General features: G+C 34.5%; 2 protein-coding genes across 2 annotated transcripts; one reads left to right on the top strand and one right to left on the bottom strand.

Annotated features, from left to right (window-relative positions):
* Window positions 1-2,199: 2,199 nt before the first annotated feature.
* Window positions 2,200-7,003, bottom strand: LOC118050023 (G-box-binding factor 4). Its single transcript, XM_035060593.2, has 4 exons — window positions 5,871-7,003; window positions 5,681-5,752; window positions 4,267-4,296; window positions 2,200-2,807 (listed from the first exon to the last, which is right to left on the bottom strand). The coding sequence occupies exons 1-4, from the start codon at window positions 6,633-6,635 to the stop codon at window positions 2,727-2,729; spliced, it is 948 nt and encodes a 315-aa protein (XP_034916484.1). The 5' UTR covers window positions 6,636-7,003; the 3' UTR covers window positions 2,200-2,726.
* Window positions 7,004-12,194: 5,191 nt separating this feature from the next.
* LOC118050843 (UPF0496 protein At1g20180) lies at window positions 12,195-14,127 on the top strand. The gene is made up of 2 exons (XM_035061663.2): window positions 12,195-12,578; window positions 12,970-14,127. The coding sequence occupies exons 1-2, from the start codon at window positions 12,539-12,541 to the stop codon at window positions 14,016-14,018; spliced, it is 1,089 nt and encodes a 362-aa protein (XP_034917554.1). The 5' UTR covers window positions 12,195-12,538; the 3' UTR covers window positions 14,019-14,127.
* Window positions 14,128-14,764: the final 637 nt, after the last annotated feature.

Genomic DNA, 14,764 nt, shown 5'->3' with positions numbered 1-14,764 from the left:
GATTAGATTTGAAAAAAAAATAACATATCACAAGTATAAATTTATTGATAAAATTGAAAACAAATTGAAATTTGACAAAAATAGTAAAGAATTATAAATAAAAAATCAAAATTAAAATTGAAGTATCACTAAACAAGAGGACAATTATGAAATTTTAAATATTTAGGGAAAGTTCATAAATGACGTTGTCAATACTTTATTGCATATACAACGATGTGCACTGCCCCACACAAAAAGAGCCCCCTTGATGCTTGTAACATAATGGTATAAGTTGTAGTTGGATGTTGGGAGACATTGCATGTGCCGCTAGAAGATCATAAGCTCCTCCCACCTGCAGCATGTGCAATGCATGCACTAGTCAACATTGATTTTTAAATTATATTTTATATTTATTAAAATACTAAATTGTTCATTAATCAACTTGATAAATACTAAAAAAACTAGGATGAATATATATATATATATATATATATATATATATATATATATATATATATATAAACATGAACACCGATTAAATAAGTTTTCCTTTTAAGGCTAATCTAGTCATTCCATTATACTTTTAAAATGTGAAAAAACATGCTTGTTTTTTTATGAATCTGATAATAAATAATGAATTTTATAGAAAAACTAATATTACCCCAAATTGCCAGTTAATTGATTTTTCTTTAAATAGTAAATTTGTCATTATATTAGTTTAACGAAGAGTGCACCCTTTCGTAATAAACAATGTAAAAAGGATTACTTTTGTTAATTTCGCAATGTCGTAGGATATCTCGGTTATATTAATAGTGCTAGATAGGATGAGAGATTGATTCAAGATAAGGGTAGGGGAAAAAGAAACGCAAAAGTTGGTTTTGGCAAGGCACGCCTTACAAATCTGTCATATACGTTGAATCAAAGAATGCAGGGTCCCTGCTACCAGCTCCCTGCTCAGTTTAATTTCTCGGCATGCAGGCTCTGTAAGGGCCCATCTCTTTTGTTCTTCTCTAGATATGTACAGACAGCCAGGGTATGTCCAAACATGTGAGCATAGCGACAACTGAGTCTCTTGTCTGTAGCGAGAGCCGTGCATGCTTGGATCCCAAGTCCAAGGTACTTTACAATTAAGTCAAGTGTATGCAACCCCCTGTTTTCTTTTTCCTTCTTTTTCATGTATTAAGTAATTTCCACATAGGGAGTTACTGGCAGGTAAAAAAAGATAAGAAGACCGGTTAAAGAATTGACGATAAAACAGTTTAGCTCTTCCTTCTTTTAAAGAAAATTGTTGTCCTGTAAATTGTACGCGCAGAACAGTTTCATAACTTCTCCCTTCTTTTGAAGTGACCCTCTCCACCTTGTTCTTAACTGGAGGTTTCAGGCTCCAGCTGAGTTACCCGTTTGGCAAACAGTAGGAGAGGAGGGAGGGAGAAACCGCATCTGTTTTAAGAGCTTAGATCTTGTGAATCGAGCCCTTAAAATGCAAATGCCGCTTGCGGACACTTGTTAATTATTGTAATTTTCGATGTTGCCCGAGTTCTATCAACAACGAAAGGACTGAAACATGCGATGACAAGGGCTAAAAGACAAAAAAACAGTAGCAAAAGTACTTTCAATTCCCGAAAGCTCAGTCTCCTCGAAGACGAAAAAAAATATTGGAGGCAATTGTACACGAGGAATAGGATAGATCGCTTCGCAACTTTCTAGTTCCTGATCTTGCACGAGACGAGGACCAGTTACTCTAATGCCAAGCCCAATTGAAACAAATGCAGGTGGTGATTTTTCCCCACGCACCCTCTCTTACTGGCTTGTGCTTATGAAATCGACATCATATCTGCGTTTGATTCTTCGTGCTTCCAAAATTTACTTGTAATTATGTTTTCCGGCACAATTATATGGAATCAATGGAAAGGGCACGGACTAGCGTCCAGAAATAATTGATATAAAAAGTAATTCATCATTTCCCCTGAAAAAGAACAGAGTGAATTCACCATCGATAAAATGTTCCAACACTACACTAACTGGCTAACACCTTATATTTATCCATCATTTCCTTTCCTTGCTAGCATCGTTTGATGTTCTATGTCCATTTAACATCGAAAGACCAAAGTTGCCGAAAGTCATAACTGGCCCTTGTATTTCTAAAATGAATTGAGTTTTACGTTTTCATTCATCGGAGGCCATGCATCAGAAATGCCAGAACTTGAAAGAAAACAAGACTTCCGAATGCCCTCAAGGCCCTGCATCATTATATGGTCAGCGCTCCAAGCTGTGAATTTTAAACACGACTGCAAATAATTTGCAGCAAAATAATCACAAAAGGTCTGCTGCTACAAATAGATACCACCACCACTCTATATTCTGCCAACCAACATATAACTTTCCAACACATAAATACAGTATACCAATCCAGCACTTCTGCCCCCCCATACCACAACTGGGGGTAACAAAGCACCGCATTGCATAGCAACACCCCCGAACTACATAAATAGCTAAAACCTTTTACCATCTATCTACCCTGGATCGAAGCCTCCTAATTCATTTCTAAGGAAATTACTTTATGATTCAGGTTATCATTCCTTCTCTCTCTCTTTTTTCGTCTCTCAATGACATAAAAACCACGATTGCTCTAAATGATGATCGGGTTCAAAATCTAATCCACTAGAAAATGAATTTTCAAAAGGATGCTGCTTTTCATTTTCCTCTATGTAAGAACCGCATGAATTATCAAATTGTGCACAGACAATCTACCACTGCAAGGAATTGACTCTCCGAAGTGCACGTCGTGGCCTTCCCTTCTCAACCACAGGAACTACTTTCTCCATAAGCTGTAGAAGCAAAAGGAAAAAAATAAGTCAACAATTCAATGATTGCTAGACTGCACTTGTCCAGTATCTCCCTAACATCCTCAGCATCTCAACTGATTTCAAATGGTCTTCGTTCTACAGTGAATGCTCACTGTAAGGCTCCAAACAAGAACCAAAGGCTATAATATATATAGTTAATGAAGCTCTGAGTACTCAAAACTAGAATTATATAAGAATAAATGCCTCTACTAGCAATGTTTGTGCTACTATATTGAGTAGTCTACTTGGCAATTATATAGAGTGTAGACTATATTGAATGCTCAAATAAAATTTCACAATTGGTGTCTCTCAGACAATTGATATAACAGTATTCTAAAACCTGAAAACCCTCTATCACATATCTTCATTTTGCCCTCTATCTCAAACAGTTAGTTTAAACAATTATGAATAAGTGGAATGCAGTTGTAACCCATTTCATCGTTGTCTTTCAAAAACACTTAAAAAAAGGCTGTTTACAGCAATTCCAAAATGGATGTGTAAGAATAATTAAAGTATTGAGACCTCTAATACAAAAATTTCCTTTCATGTCCATGAATTACTTTATCTTCTCCATTTCACACATTTACAAAGAATCTTCTATTGCAGCCAACATTTTAGTTTTGTAGTCCATAGGGTAATTTGGCTCCGCAACAATTTGGTAAGCAGTTCTCAACAATTTTCAGTTTTCCCCGTTTAAAATTTTGGATGCTGTCATTTTCCCCTTTCCTCAATTGTAGAAGTCCCAGGCCTTTTAGGCTTCAGGAGTTCTTGAAGCCAATAATGCTACAAAACCTCTGAAAATTGGCTTGCTTTCAAACCCAGTATCCATTTATATAATAAATTCCCTCTAAGAACCTATTCAGTGGAATGAGACATCACTCAGAATGATAATGAGGATTGCTGTGTCAACCAGATCTAGTTCTTCCTTTCAGCTCAAGTATAGCTCATTAAAATACCAATTATATGGATGTATTCATACTGCAAGAATACATGCACAAACATACACCCACACCACTGAAGTCCTAAGCAAAGTCACACAAGTTCCACTCTGTTCCATACCATCGCAAGGGGATAGTTTTCAACTCAAAACCATGGTTTGCAAAACTCAAAAGTGTCTGGTAGCTGCCTTTTTAACATAATCTCAGAACCAAACACACCTGAACCCAAGTACTTGTTTTTCTGCTCTGGACAGTTTTCAAAACCAAAGACAAGTACACCTTTAAAAGAACATGCATCTAAAGCACCTATCACCACAGACAGGAAATCCAGGTGAAAACAGCGTCTTTTAGTAGTTACATTTCATAGTGTCTCTTCCTCTATTGGCTCGCTTCCATTTTTATATGCTTAATTCATTTCACTTGCAAACATCATAGAGTGTTATACCAGGGTTTAATGTTTTCAGTGTGTCAGAAGAAAAATAGTCAAGGAATAGAATCAGTACCTGCTTAAACCTTTCCTTAGTCCTCTCTTCCTGCACAAAGAACAGCTTTTGTTAGACCAGAGAAAACACATCGATAAATTTTGGCATGTGGCACAAGTAAATCATCAACATGTCTGAGAAAAAACAAAGACATTGAGATATTTTATAATAAAAAAGAAAAAAAATCTACTACATACATACTGGCATATTAGACATACAAACCTGAGGAAAAACTAAAAATGCAAAACAATTTATACTTGCTGCATGTAACTTCAAAGCATAACAATGATTGTTACAGTTAAAATTAATGCTAACCATTAATTGCATGCAAACAAAGATGATAAACTCTAAATGTGCCATCATGTGCCCATTTTATAGGGGGGGGGGATGCATAATTCAACAGCACTGTGCTAGGTAGGAAGAAAGTAGCATTTTTTGTAATAGAGCCTGGGAAAATGCATTATGAGATGTTCATGTGTTTGAGACTGAGTAGAAAAAATGAAAAGGTCACAGTAAGGAATAATCAAAACAACTACAGACTAAGCAGTGAACACAGATAGACATGTAAATAGAATATTAAGATCATAAAAAAAATAAAAGAAAAAAAAGGAGCAAAGATCTTCCATTGTATCAAGCTCGTGAAAAAAACAGAAGCAAGCCAATGCAATCATAATGTGGAACTAGGCTGCATATTGTCGAACTTGTTTTATACTATCTAAATCTACAAGTCTGAATTCACATATGTTTAGTTGCTGCAGAGACATCCAGCATATTAAAGGGCAACAGATCTGACATGTAAAATGATGCCTAAGGATTTTTATTTCTATCCTTTTCATTTGTCTTAAGCCATTCTGAAAGGTTTTGAGAACATCAATTGATTTCAAACACTCTCAAAATGTAGATCCATCAGACATGGCAACAAATAATCAGGACACGAGAAGCAAAATACCTACATTACAAGCATAACACTAATTTGTTTAGGGGGTAAAGAATGAATTGTCGATCACTGCAGCCAGACCTATGCCACCGGGTTTAAATAACAATTTGGTTTTTGCATTGTTGATGCCATTTTTCTTCCCATTGCTACTGAGATTGGGACAGTCCAAATTCAATTCATTTCTTGGCTAGATAAAAAAAAATAGATCACCGCCATAAGTTTCTGTGTTGCTATTTGTAACTCACACAGCATAGTAAGACCAGGAATAGGATGAAGATAATAATGGAACAGCAAGGAGAAAGTGTAGTAACTACTAACTACTATCTCCACGACCACAAAGCTAAAAACACAGACTAATAGATTTAGATTGTACAAAGAGTCCCGAATAGCAAGGCAGAGGTTTGATAAGGTTATACTCACAAGCGAAGATATATAAAGAAACCATGTACCAAATTCATAATTCCAAAATTACGCTGAAAATAACATAAAATGAATTACCTTCTCTTTAAGCAGCTGCTCATTCTCCTCCTCTAACCTCACTGCCAAAGACTCCAATTCCACTTGATAAGCCTAAAACCCAAATAAAACACTCACATTTTAAATCAAACAAACAAACACTCACAATTCTTGAATCCAATATCATCAATCAATCAAAACAACGTGAAAAAAAATAAAAAATAAATCTAACCTGCTTCCTCTCTCTGGAGCGAGCAGCAGACTCCCGATTCTTAATCATCCTCCTCTGCCTCTGCTGTGCCGCCTTATCCAAGGGTTCCATTGCCACACCCCTTCCTCTCTTCCCTCTTCCTCCACCACCACCACCACCACCACCACTACCAGCAACAAGCTCCACCTCCACTCCATTACCAAATCCAACAATCGACCCTTCCTCCTTATCCAACACCTGAAATGAACTCGGTGGCAGAGAATCAAACGCATACAATCCTCCACTCAACCTCTCAGGCGGCGGCATCTTGACCTCATCCCCGTCCTCTCCAACCACATCCACCGCCCCTGCCTTCGTTAAGAAATCCTCCAAAGTCATCATCTCGTCCGGCTCATCCTTCATTTCCTTTCTCCCCACAACAATTTCTCTCCAAATATCATCCGCAGTCTTATTCTCTTGTGGAATTACATCACTCATATCTTGATCATCGGTATCATCTGTTTCGATTTGTGGATGAGGGAGTTGGTCAGGGGATTCCATTAGGGTTATTTGTGCGTCGAGAAGAGTCGATTCGGTTGATGGAGACGCGTACACGCTACGTAGGATGCCATCAACTGTCATTGTTGATTCCTTTTGAAATAATCGATCAGTAGATTGATAAGCTGGTTTTGCTGTGGTATTAGTAGCAGAAGAAGAAGAAGTAGCGCGTCGCGATCGAGATGAAGTTGTTGAAGATGGATCCGAATTTCTAGGTTTCGACGACGCCATCACCTTCGACGACGCCATTTCAGGTGAGACCTTTATGTTTTTCTCCTTCCGATTTTTCAGCTTCGCTTTATTTTTTATTTATATTTTGAATTTGGGGATTTGTTTTGGTTTGGTTTTGTTTCTGGTAGGTTTTGGGGTCTTGGGTTTGTAATTCTGTTGGGAACAGGGAGACTCACTCAAAGGAAAGGATGAAGGCGTGTGCAAGCGCGTGATACTTTGACGGCACAGGTGGGGTTGCCGATTAGCGTTGGTGGGGTTGTTGGATTCTTTTGACTGGTTTTTTATTACTTTTTTTTTCCTGCAGTGAAAGACGGCCGTGATGGTTGTCAAGGACTCTGGAATCTGGATATCGCTTGCTCTGGTGATGATTTTTAGTGATTGGCCCGGTGACGATAGAATCACTGTCTCTTATCCGACACCATGGATTGTTGAGCTGGATCAATTTGGGCTTCTGGTCTGGTCCACGTCTTCTACGCTGCGCTTTCGTCACGGGCTTGGGATTTAACAACTTGAGCCCATTGTCTTAAACAATACTGATTACTCAAAAACATCATAAAGCATCTCATTTTTTTTTTTACTTTTCCTTCTTTTTTTTTACCTACTACGTTTATTTTTAAATTTTATCATTTAATATTTTATTAATTTTAAATTTTTTATCATAATTTATTTTAGTTTTTTTATAATATTATTATAGTTTCAAGTAAACATTTTAAAAATTAGTTTATTTGTTTTTGTTATTATATTATTAAATAAAAAGTAATTTAAAAAATAAATATTTCAAACCTAGTAGATTCTATAATCTAGGTCACGAGTTTTGTGAATTAAACAATAAAACTCGGGTCAATTTAATATCTTCCTTTTTCAATATTTAAAATAAAAGGAAAACGATGTTTTTTTTTTTTGTTTTTAAAGTCAAACTAATATGTTACGAAACCTGGATTAATTTAATATATCATCATTTTTATATATATATAAAAAAAAGATATTGACTTAATTTTTTGAAAAAACAAATTATTTTTTTTACTAATCATTCAAATTATTTTTAAACTCATCAAGTTAATTAAATTATATTAAAGCAATTCTTATATGGTTAATTTTAAATCAAAGCTAAACAAAAAGCAAGGCTGGAAGAATTTAATACGGACTTTCTGAGTTGGATTTAATAATAATTTCAAGTAGTTTATAAGGAATTGAACATTATTTTTAAACACATGAACTTTTTTATCCAAACTGTAACATGATGCAAGCCAGAAACCAGTGACATCCAATAAATCTGACATTATGCTTTTTTTTTCAACGATATTTTATTCACATTCCAATTTTTACTATTCTCTGTAAAGACTTAAAAAAAAACATATTTAATAAGTTTCTTTTATTTTAGTAAAATATTTTAAATGGGCATTATATATATATATATATATATATATATATATATATAATATATATATATCAAAATGAATATCCCCAGGTAGCATGGAATGCTCCATCGTCGTACCACGATCATAGTTTAGGATCAAGCTCAGGATAGTGTAGGATTTCAGAGGTGGCTTCTACGAGTTCAAGAGGTAGCCTTTCCAAAGACAGCATTTTGTTTCACATGGTAATTTGGAGCATGATCATTTTTTTTATTTTAAAAATATTTTAAAAAAAATTAAATTAAATTTTGTATACTTTAAATTAATATTTTTTTGATTTTTTATATTATTTTAATATACTGATATTAAAATTAATTTAAAAAAATATATATTTTAAAAAATAATTATTATCATACTCTCAAATAATATTTTAAAAATAGCTCTGCCCGTTTCTCATGGAGCCATCTTTTGAAACTAGAATCCGACACCAGCTGCCTGGAGCTCTATCTTGGTTTATAATTATTCTGTGACGAGGACGCTACACGCTCGTGAGGGAAAGAATGTGACCGCATCTAAAAATCATGGCAAGATAAAATGAAAAGTTAATGAACCTTATTCTTTCCGAACAACGAGGATAAATGGATCAACTTAATGTTGCACTTGCAGGCCTAGAAGTTGTTCAACTTTGCACCAAGTCCCTCCCTTGGGCTTCAGGGATCACAAATAATAACAATAACTTCGAAGGGTAGTTTAGTTGATTAAATTTTAAATTTATTTTTTAAAATAATTATTAATTTTATAGTTTATAAAATTAATTGAGAGATATTTATAAGGTTATTGAATATTCATATTAATAAAAATAATAATATATTTTTTAAAAAAGAAATCACCATCAACAAATTATAGTAAATGTGATAAAAATGTTGAGACTTGAAACAAATCGCGACACTTGTGATAATACTATTTATGATGGGTAGCTGACAATCACATTAATTGGTAGTTAGGTGATGTTAGGTGGCAGCTAGGTGATGTTAGTTGGCAGCCAAAAGATTATTGAATGATTGCTGAAGTTGCCCACACAAATACAGCAATATTAATATCTTCAAAGAGTAGTTGTGAGTGTTTTTTATTAAAATAATATTTTTTATATTTTTTTTTATATTAGTATATTAAAATAATTTTAAAAAAATTAAAAAATATTATTTAAAAACAAAAAAAATTAAATTTTTTTTAAATATTTTTAAAATACAAAAACAATCATGATATAAATAGCCAAAATAAACCAAGACAAAGGAGAGAAACACGAGTGACGGAGAGTACTTCTACATAACATTATTTAATAAAATCTTTATTGTAAACATATTAAAATTGAACTAAACAAAGTAAATTCCCATATGCCTATCATTTCTTATTTTTCATGTTCTCCTGCGTCGGGAGGCTAACAAAAAAAAGAGGAGTTGATATACAATGATTAAAAAAATATATTATTATTAAAAAAATATTATAAATACTCTGCCAAGGGAAAGAAGCCATGCTTGATTTATATTCTCATTCCACTCTCCATTCTTATCCTCATTTCATTTATTTCAACCGCGTAATAAGAATAAAACTTTCACTCTCGTTCCTATCATTTTATTTTTATCTTTGCTTGCGAACATGTATAGTGGATTGGTTAATTATAATATTTTAATATTTTAAGGGTGTTTAAAAATATAAGTGTGATTATTTTTTAAAATAAATTTTATTTGAAAATATATTAAAATAATATATTTTTATTTTTTTAAAAAATTATTTTTGACATCAATGTATCAAAATAATTTAAAAAAAACACTAAAATAATATTAATTTAAAAATAAAAAAATTTTTTAAAAAAATACTTTTTTAACACAAAAAACAAACAAATCTTCCATACAAAATAAATAATTATCCGATCTCGTTACATTAAATTCCAATCTTTCACTGAATCTAACGACTTGGGCTTGACGAACGTGGCTGATGCTGCTAGAAACATGAAATTAAGAAGCCGATTCCGATAATTAATTCTAAATTAAATAAACCTTAAGATCAAACGTGGTTGATGCTCCTAGAAACATGAAATTAAGAAGCCGATTCCGATAATTAATTCTAAATTAAACAAACCTTAAGATCAACTAATGTAAAATACTTAACCATAAATAAATCATTCAAATTCATGAAATTTTCAATTCGAGACCCATATGTTGATGCGATGTGTACGCTTTTACATGAAGATCAACGTGATCCAGAAATCGGATAAAGCCAGAAAGAGCAGCCAATTCGTAACAGGAGTTCGGGATGAATGTATAAGAAGATTCTTAGACGTTACAACGATAAACATGAGACCTGTAACCATAGCATAACAGCTGATCAACTTTGGTTTTTTTTAGCATCACAACCCACCTAGTTTTTTTTCTTTTTGTTTAAGGTTTCCTGTAATAATATAAAGCTATTAAAAGGCTGTATCGTCTCCGACAATTTACCAATGACGCATTCTAACCTACTTCCTGCATGCGTTGCTTGATCCTGCTCACGTTTCTTTTCACCTCTAAAGTCCTGAGACGTGGCAATTTCAAAAATAATGCGATTGTGATCATATATTATACGCTAGCTAGAGACAGCAAATTAATGCTATATGCTCATGACACTCTGTTTTAGTGATGGTGCTTGCAATTCTCCTCTTTATACAAATTAATTATACGACGATATTTTTTTAATCTTTTTATAGAAAACTTCTTTTATATATATATATGCCGTATATATTCGTGAAGGCTAATGGCCTCCTTTTAGAACATACAGAGTAGATTTCTTCACACGGCAAGAATTTTTGTTTCTTTCTTTCAATGAATTTATACCAAGATACTCTTAGTTAATTAAATGATATTTCGAGTGACTTTTGTCTTTTCTTTAAAAAGGGACAGTGGTTTGGGTTAGACATGAATTTGATTACGCTCGAGAGAATATATATTTCATGCAGTCCATTTCTTATCTGTATGATATTAATCAAATACTTTCCTGTTACATGTTAGTTGCCACCCTAACACACAATTAATATACCTAAGACGCGGTAATCGATACCACTAGCTAGCTAGTTAGAGAGGATGGGAGCATTTCGCTGGGGAAAACAAGCAAAGCGATGGATTAGCTTCACATTAAACATGTGAAAAGGGACGGCTATGAGATATATACATGATCCATCCTCATCAGAAACTGAACTTTCCACGCGTACATAATCTTTATCTCTCTCTAACGGGTTGGGTTGGGTTGAGTATCTTGTGTATATGGATTTGAAAATGAAGAGTGATCTTAACATCATGAATCAACATGCTTCTGCGTGGATGAGTCAATATCAGACCTTTGGTTTATGGACAGCGCACTACTTCTGTAACATCTCAGAATGCAGAAAGTGGATAAATCTATTTGGAATCGAGGGAGTTCGTTGTACCATTTAACTTGCTTTCGGTGTGTGTGTCTGTCTTGTTTAGTGGGTGGGGTTGGGAATTAGGTTGCCTGACATAAAAAGAGCCAGAAAAAATGTTTGGCATTTTATTGCTTGAATCATCATTCATCATTCCCTTGACTAGTGACATAACTAGTCATTAATCCAGGGAAATCATGCACGCCTCTCGAACTACTTCATCAATATCACGTAAGATAATATGGTATTTTGGATATGAAATTAAGGGAAATATTGCAGGCCTCTAGGACTGCTTCATTGATTTTTGAGGTTAACTTGAAGATAAATGATTGGAAAAGATGCGTCGACTAGTAAATAGCAAGTTTCTTAGGCGAGCGGTTCAAGAGATCTTAACGTATCCGTCAAATAATTAAAGGCAAGAAATACTTGTGATGCTTACAGCTACAAGCCTACCACAATTTGAAGATGAAGTTCAATTATTGGGTGATAATCAAGGCTTATTTTTCTTTTGTTTTATCAGCAAAGTTCAATTATTATTACATAGGTGCTAAATATTAGTAGCTAGCCGCATTTAAGTTCACAGCATAATTGTATAAGAAGATTATTTCAAGAGCATCCATTGTACTCGTCCATGATATTTGTATATAATCTTATGCAAAGTGACAAACCATACATGACAACATCAGGACAGGATTACAGACGTGTAAAGAAGTGTAAAGACAAGAAATTAATGCTGCTCAGGCAAACAGAGGGAAAGGAGCCTATACCTGCAATAAAGTTTCCTGGAAGAGGAGAGGACTCTTCAGCAAATTTAGCCTTAAAGCTTGCAAATGAGTTGGAGATGTAGATCACTCTCTCTTAGATAAGATTGTTGTAAAAAAAAGATGACGTGAAACACAACACTTTAGAATGTCTTTTAGAGGCTTTATAAGGCAAAGATGCATACATAGTCGGTATGCCCAACCCAGGAATCTGCTGGATAGCTCATTAAAACCCTTCATTATTCAAAGGAGTACAAGTTTTTCTAGAGAAGCCCAAATTGGGTGAGCAAAAGATTTTATTCAGGTCTCCTTCTTGAAAGTGTTCGAAAGCTACCCCTTCGACGTACTGATCAGACTAAGATATATAAGCATATGACGTGGGGCAAATTTAGAGCTTCAAAGAACAGAAAAGGTAAGCTACATTAATGTCTTCATGCTTCATTATATATTAAGATTCACTAACTCATAGACGAAGATAACTGGCTAGCTAAATCAATAGTGCTCTTATAGCTGCTTCTGTCCATTGATTTCTCCCCGTCATCAAGTTGCCTCTTTTGTCAAACTTTGGTGTTCTAATTGTAATTCTGTTATTGGCTTATCAAATAAAAATTAGTGCTCGGTCTTCTAGCTTTCCACGAGCTGAAATTTAGTGCCTTTTAATTAAATAAAAAGAAATAAATAATTAAATGTTTGAATTGATCTCGATCTACAAGCTGAAAATTTGAGATTACCTTTTAAATCAAGGAAATTAACACGTACATGCCTCCTTAATTTACACTGAATTGGGTGCTACGGTTTTTCAGATGGGAAGGAATTCAGCGATGCCTGTAAAAGCTTGAATGTCAACGAAGAGTACCTTAGCGCTTTACGAACCCAATCCTTTGCTGATTTTTTCACCAAGGCTCAATCACTTGTAAACGGGCCATCCTTTTCAACTCACTGCCATCGCAAATTTTCTGAAATTCTCCTGGAACCAGGTCAAGAATCTATACCTGTAATTCTCGAATCAGCTCTTCTTTCAAGAGTACCTGAACTCAAAGGGCTTATGCTCAATTACTTTGACGTAAGTGCTGAGGCTTCAAATATATGCAGCCACCTGCTTAAAAACATAAACCAAATCCAATCTAGTTACGTGTTCATTCAAAGAGTGCTGAATAGTATCGACGATTACTCGCCTGAGAAAGTGAAATTGATTGTCTCGGAGCTGAACTCATTCATTATCCAAAGCAATCCGTTTTCAACCCCTAACAAGCATGACTTCAAGTTAATTAACGACAGGTACTTGCTGGTTTTAAACCACCTAAAATCCAAAAGAAACAAGGTGGCTAGGAAGATGAAGCTCATTGCATGTATCCATAAGGCTGCGGGAATTTGCATAGCTGCAGCTTGTAGCTTAATTGCAATCACAACTATTGTTCTAGCAGCACATACTTTTACTGCACTGGTTATGGGCCCAACCATTTTCAGCCTCCCACTAAAGCACTTCAAGAAACAGCTCACGAGCTTCAAGTTTCTGAGAAGTGGATTCCTGAGGAAAGTTGGGCAGCAACTTGATGTGGCAGCCAAGGGAACTTACATATTGAATAGGGATTTTGACACAATAAGCAGCCTTGTATCCAGGCTTCATGATGAAGTTGAGCACGACAAGGCAATGATACAGTTCTGTTTGGAGAGAATAGAGGATAAGTTTTCTTTACAAGTGATAAAGGACCTGAAGAAGAGTGATATTGGGTTTAGGAAGCAGGTAGAGGAGCTTGAAGAGCATTTGTATCTCTGCCTGCTAACGATTAATCGAGCAAGAGCATTAGTGGTCGAGGAAATCACAGCATCTAGCAGTGAACATTTGAAGTAGAATCTACAACAATACTTAATTTGTACAGGGTACCACGATTTTCTTACATCAATTATGTGTGATGTGTTCTTCCTAATATATGTGAAGACCTTTGCGGTTGTAAATACTATATAGTTGATTTTCTGGAGAGAGATTCGACCATTTTTTCTGTAAATTGAGGTTGTTATTGACTGAACGAATACTAAGCTACCAAGTTACTTGGCCACACGTCGAGAAAGTGAGCTGCTTTTTTCAGTCATCTAATAGTTTAATATTTTAAGATTGATGATCCGTGACAAATTTATTTATACAGAGAGATTGATTTGATAGTAATTTTTTACTTAATTCCTATTAATATATCAGGCTCTCAAATTAAAGGTTTTCTTTTTCAAGGGAGGGCTTGTTTAAATTTTTCAGACTGATAATTTTGCCCAGAGAAACTCATGGATAGTGTTATTAGAATCCAACCGGAGCTTGAATCGTTGAATGTGACGGTTCATTGGTTCACCGGTTCAATCGGTTCCAATTCAATGCCTAGAATGAGCATTCTTTTAAGATTTTTATCACACATAACGGGTTGAACTAGAACTTATACAACCTAGTTCTTAATCGCGGTTCAATTTGGTTCAAACCAATTCTTAGCCAAGTCCATTCTAGTCCATACCTTTATTTATTTATTATTATTATTATAATAATTCTTGGGACAGCAAGGCGCGGGTAGATGAAATCGGACCGTTATAACCCATGTTACGATTTTGAAGTGTACT

Source organism: Populus alba, chromosome 14 (assembly GCF_005239225.2).
Source record: "Populus alba chromosome 14, ASM523922v2, whole genome shotgun sequence".
Taxonomy (NCBI): Eukaryota; Viridiplantae; Streptophyta; class Magnoliopsida; order Malpighiales; family Salicaceae; genus Populus; species Populus alba.
This window is presented reverse-complemented; position numbering and strand designations above follow the sequence as displayed.

Bases quoted from the DNA above. Each gene is read 5' to 3' on its own strand.
- LOC118050023 (XM_035060593.2), bottom strand. From the start codon at position 6,635: ATGGCGTCGTCGAAGGTGATGGCGTCGTCGAAACCTAGAAATTCGGAT. The intron at 4,297-5,680 runs GTAATTCATTTT...TTCTTTGTGCAG, and splicing joins AGCAGCTGCTTAAAGAGAAG to GAAGAGAGGACTAAGGAAAG. The intron at 2,808-4,266 runs GTACTGATTCTA...TTGCTTCTACAG, and splicing joins CTAAGGAAAGGTTTAAGCAG to CTTATGGAGAAAGTAGTTCC.
- LOC118050843 (XM_035061663.2), top strand. From the start codon at position 12,539: ATGACGTGGGGCAAATTTAGAGCTTCAAAGAACAGAAAAG. The intron at 12,579-12,969 runs GTAAGCTACATT...ACGGTTTTTCAG, and splicing joins AGCTTCAAAGAACAGAAAAG to ATGGGAAGGAATTCAGCGAT.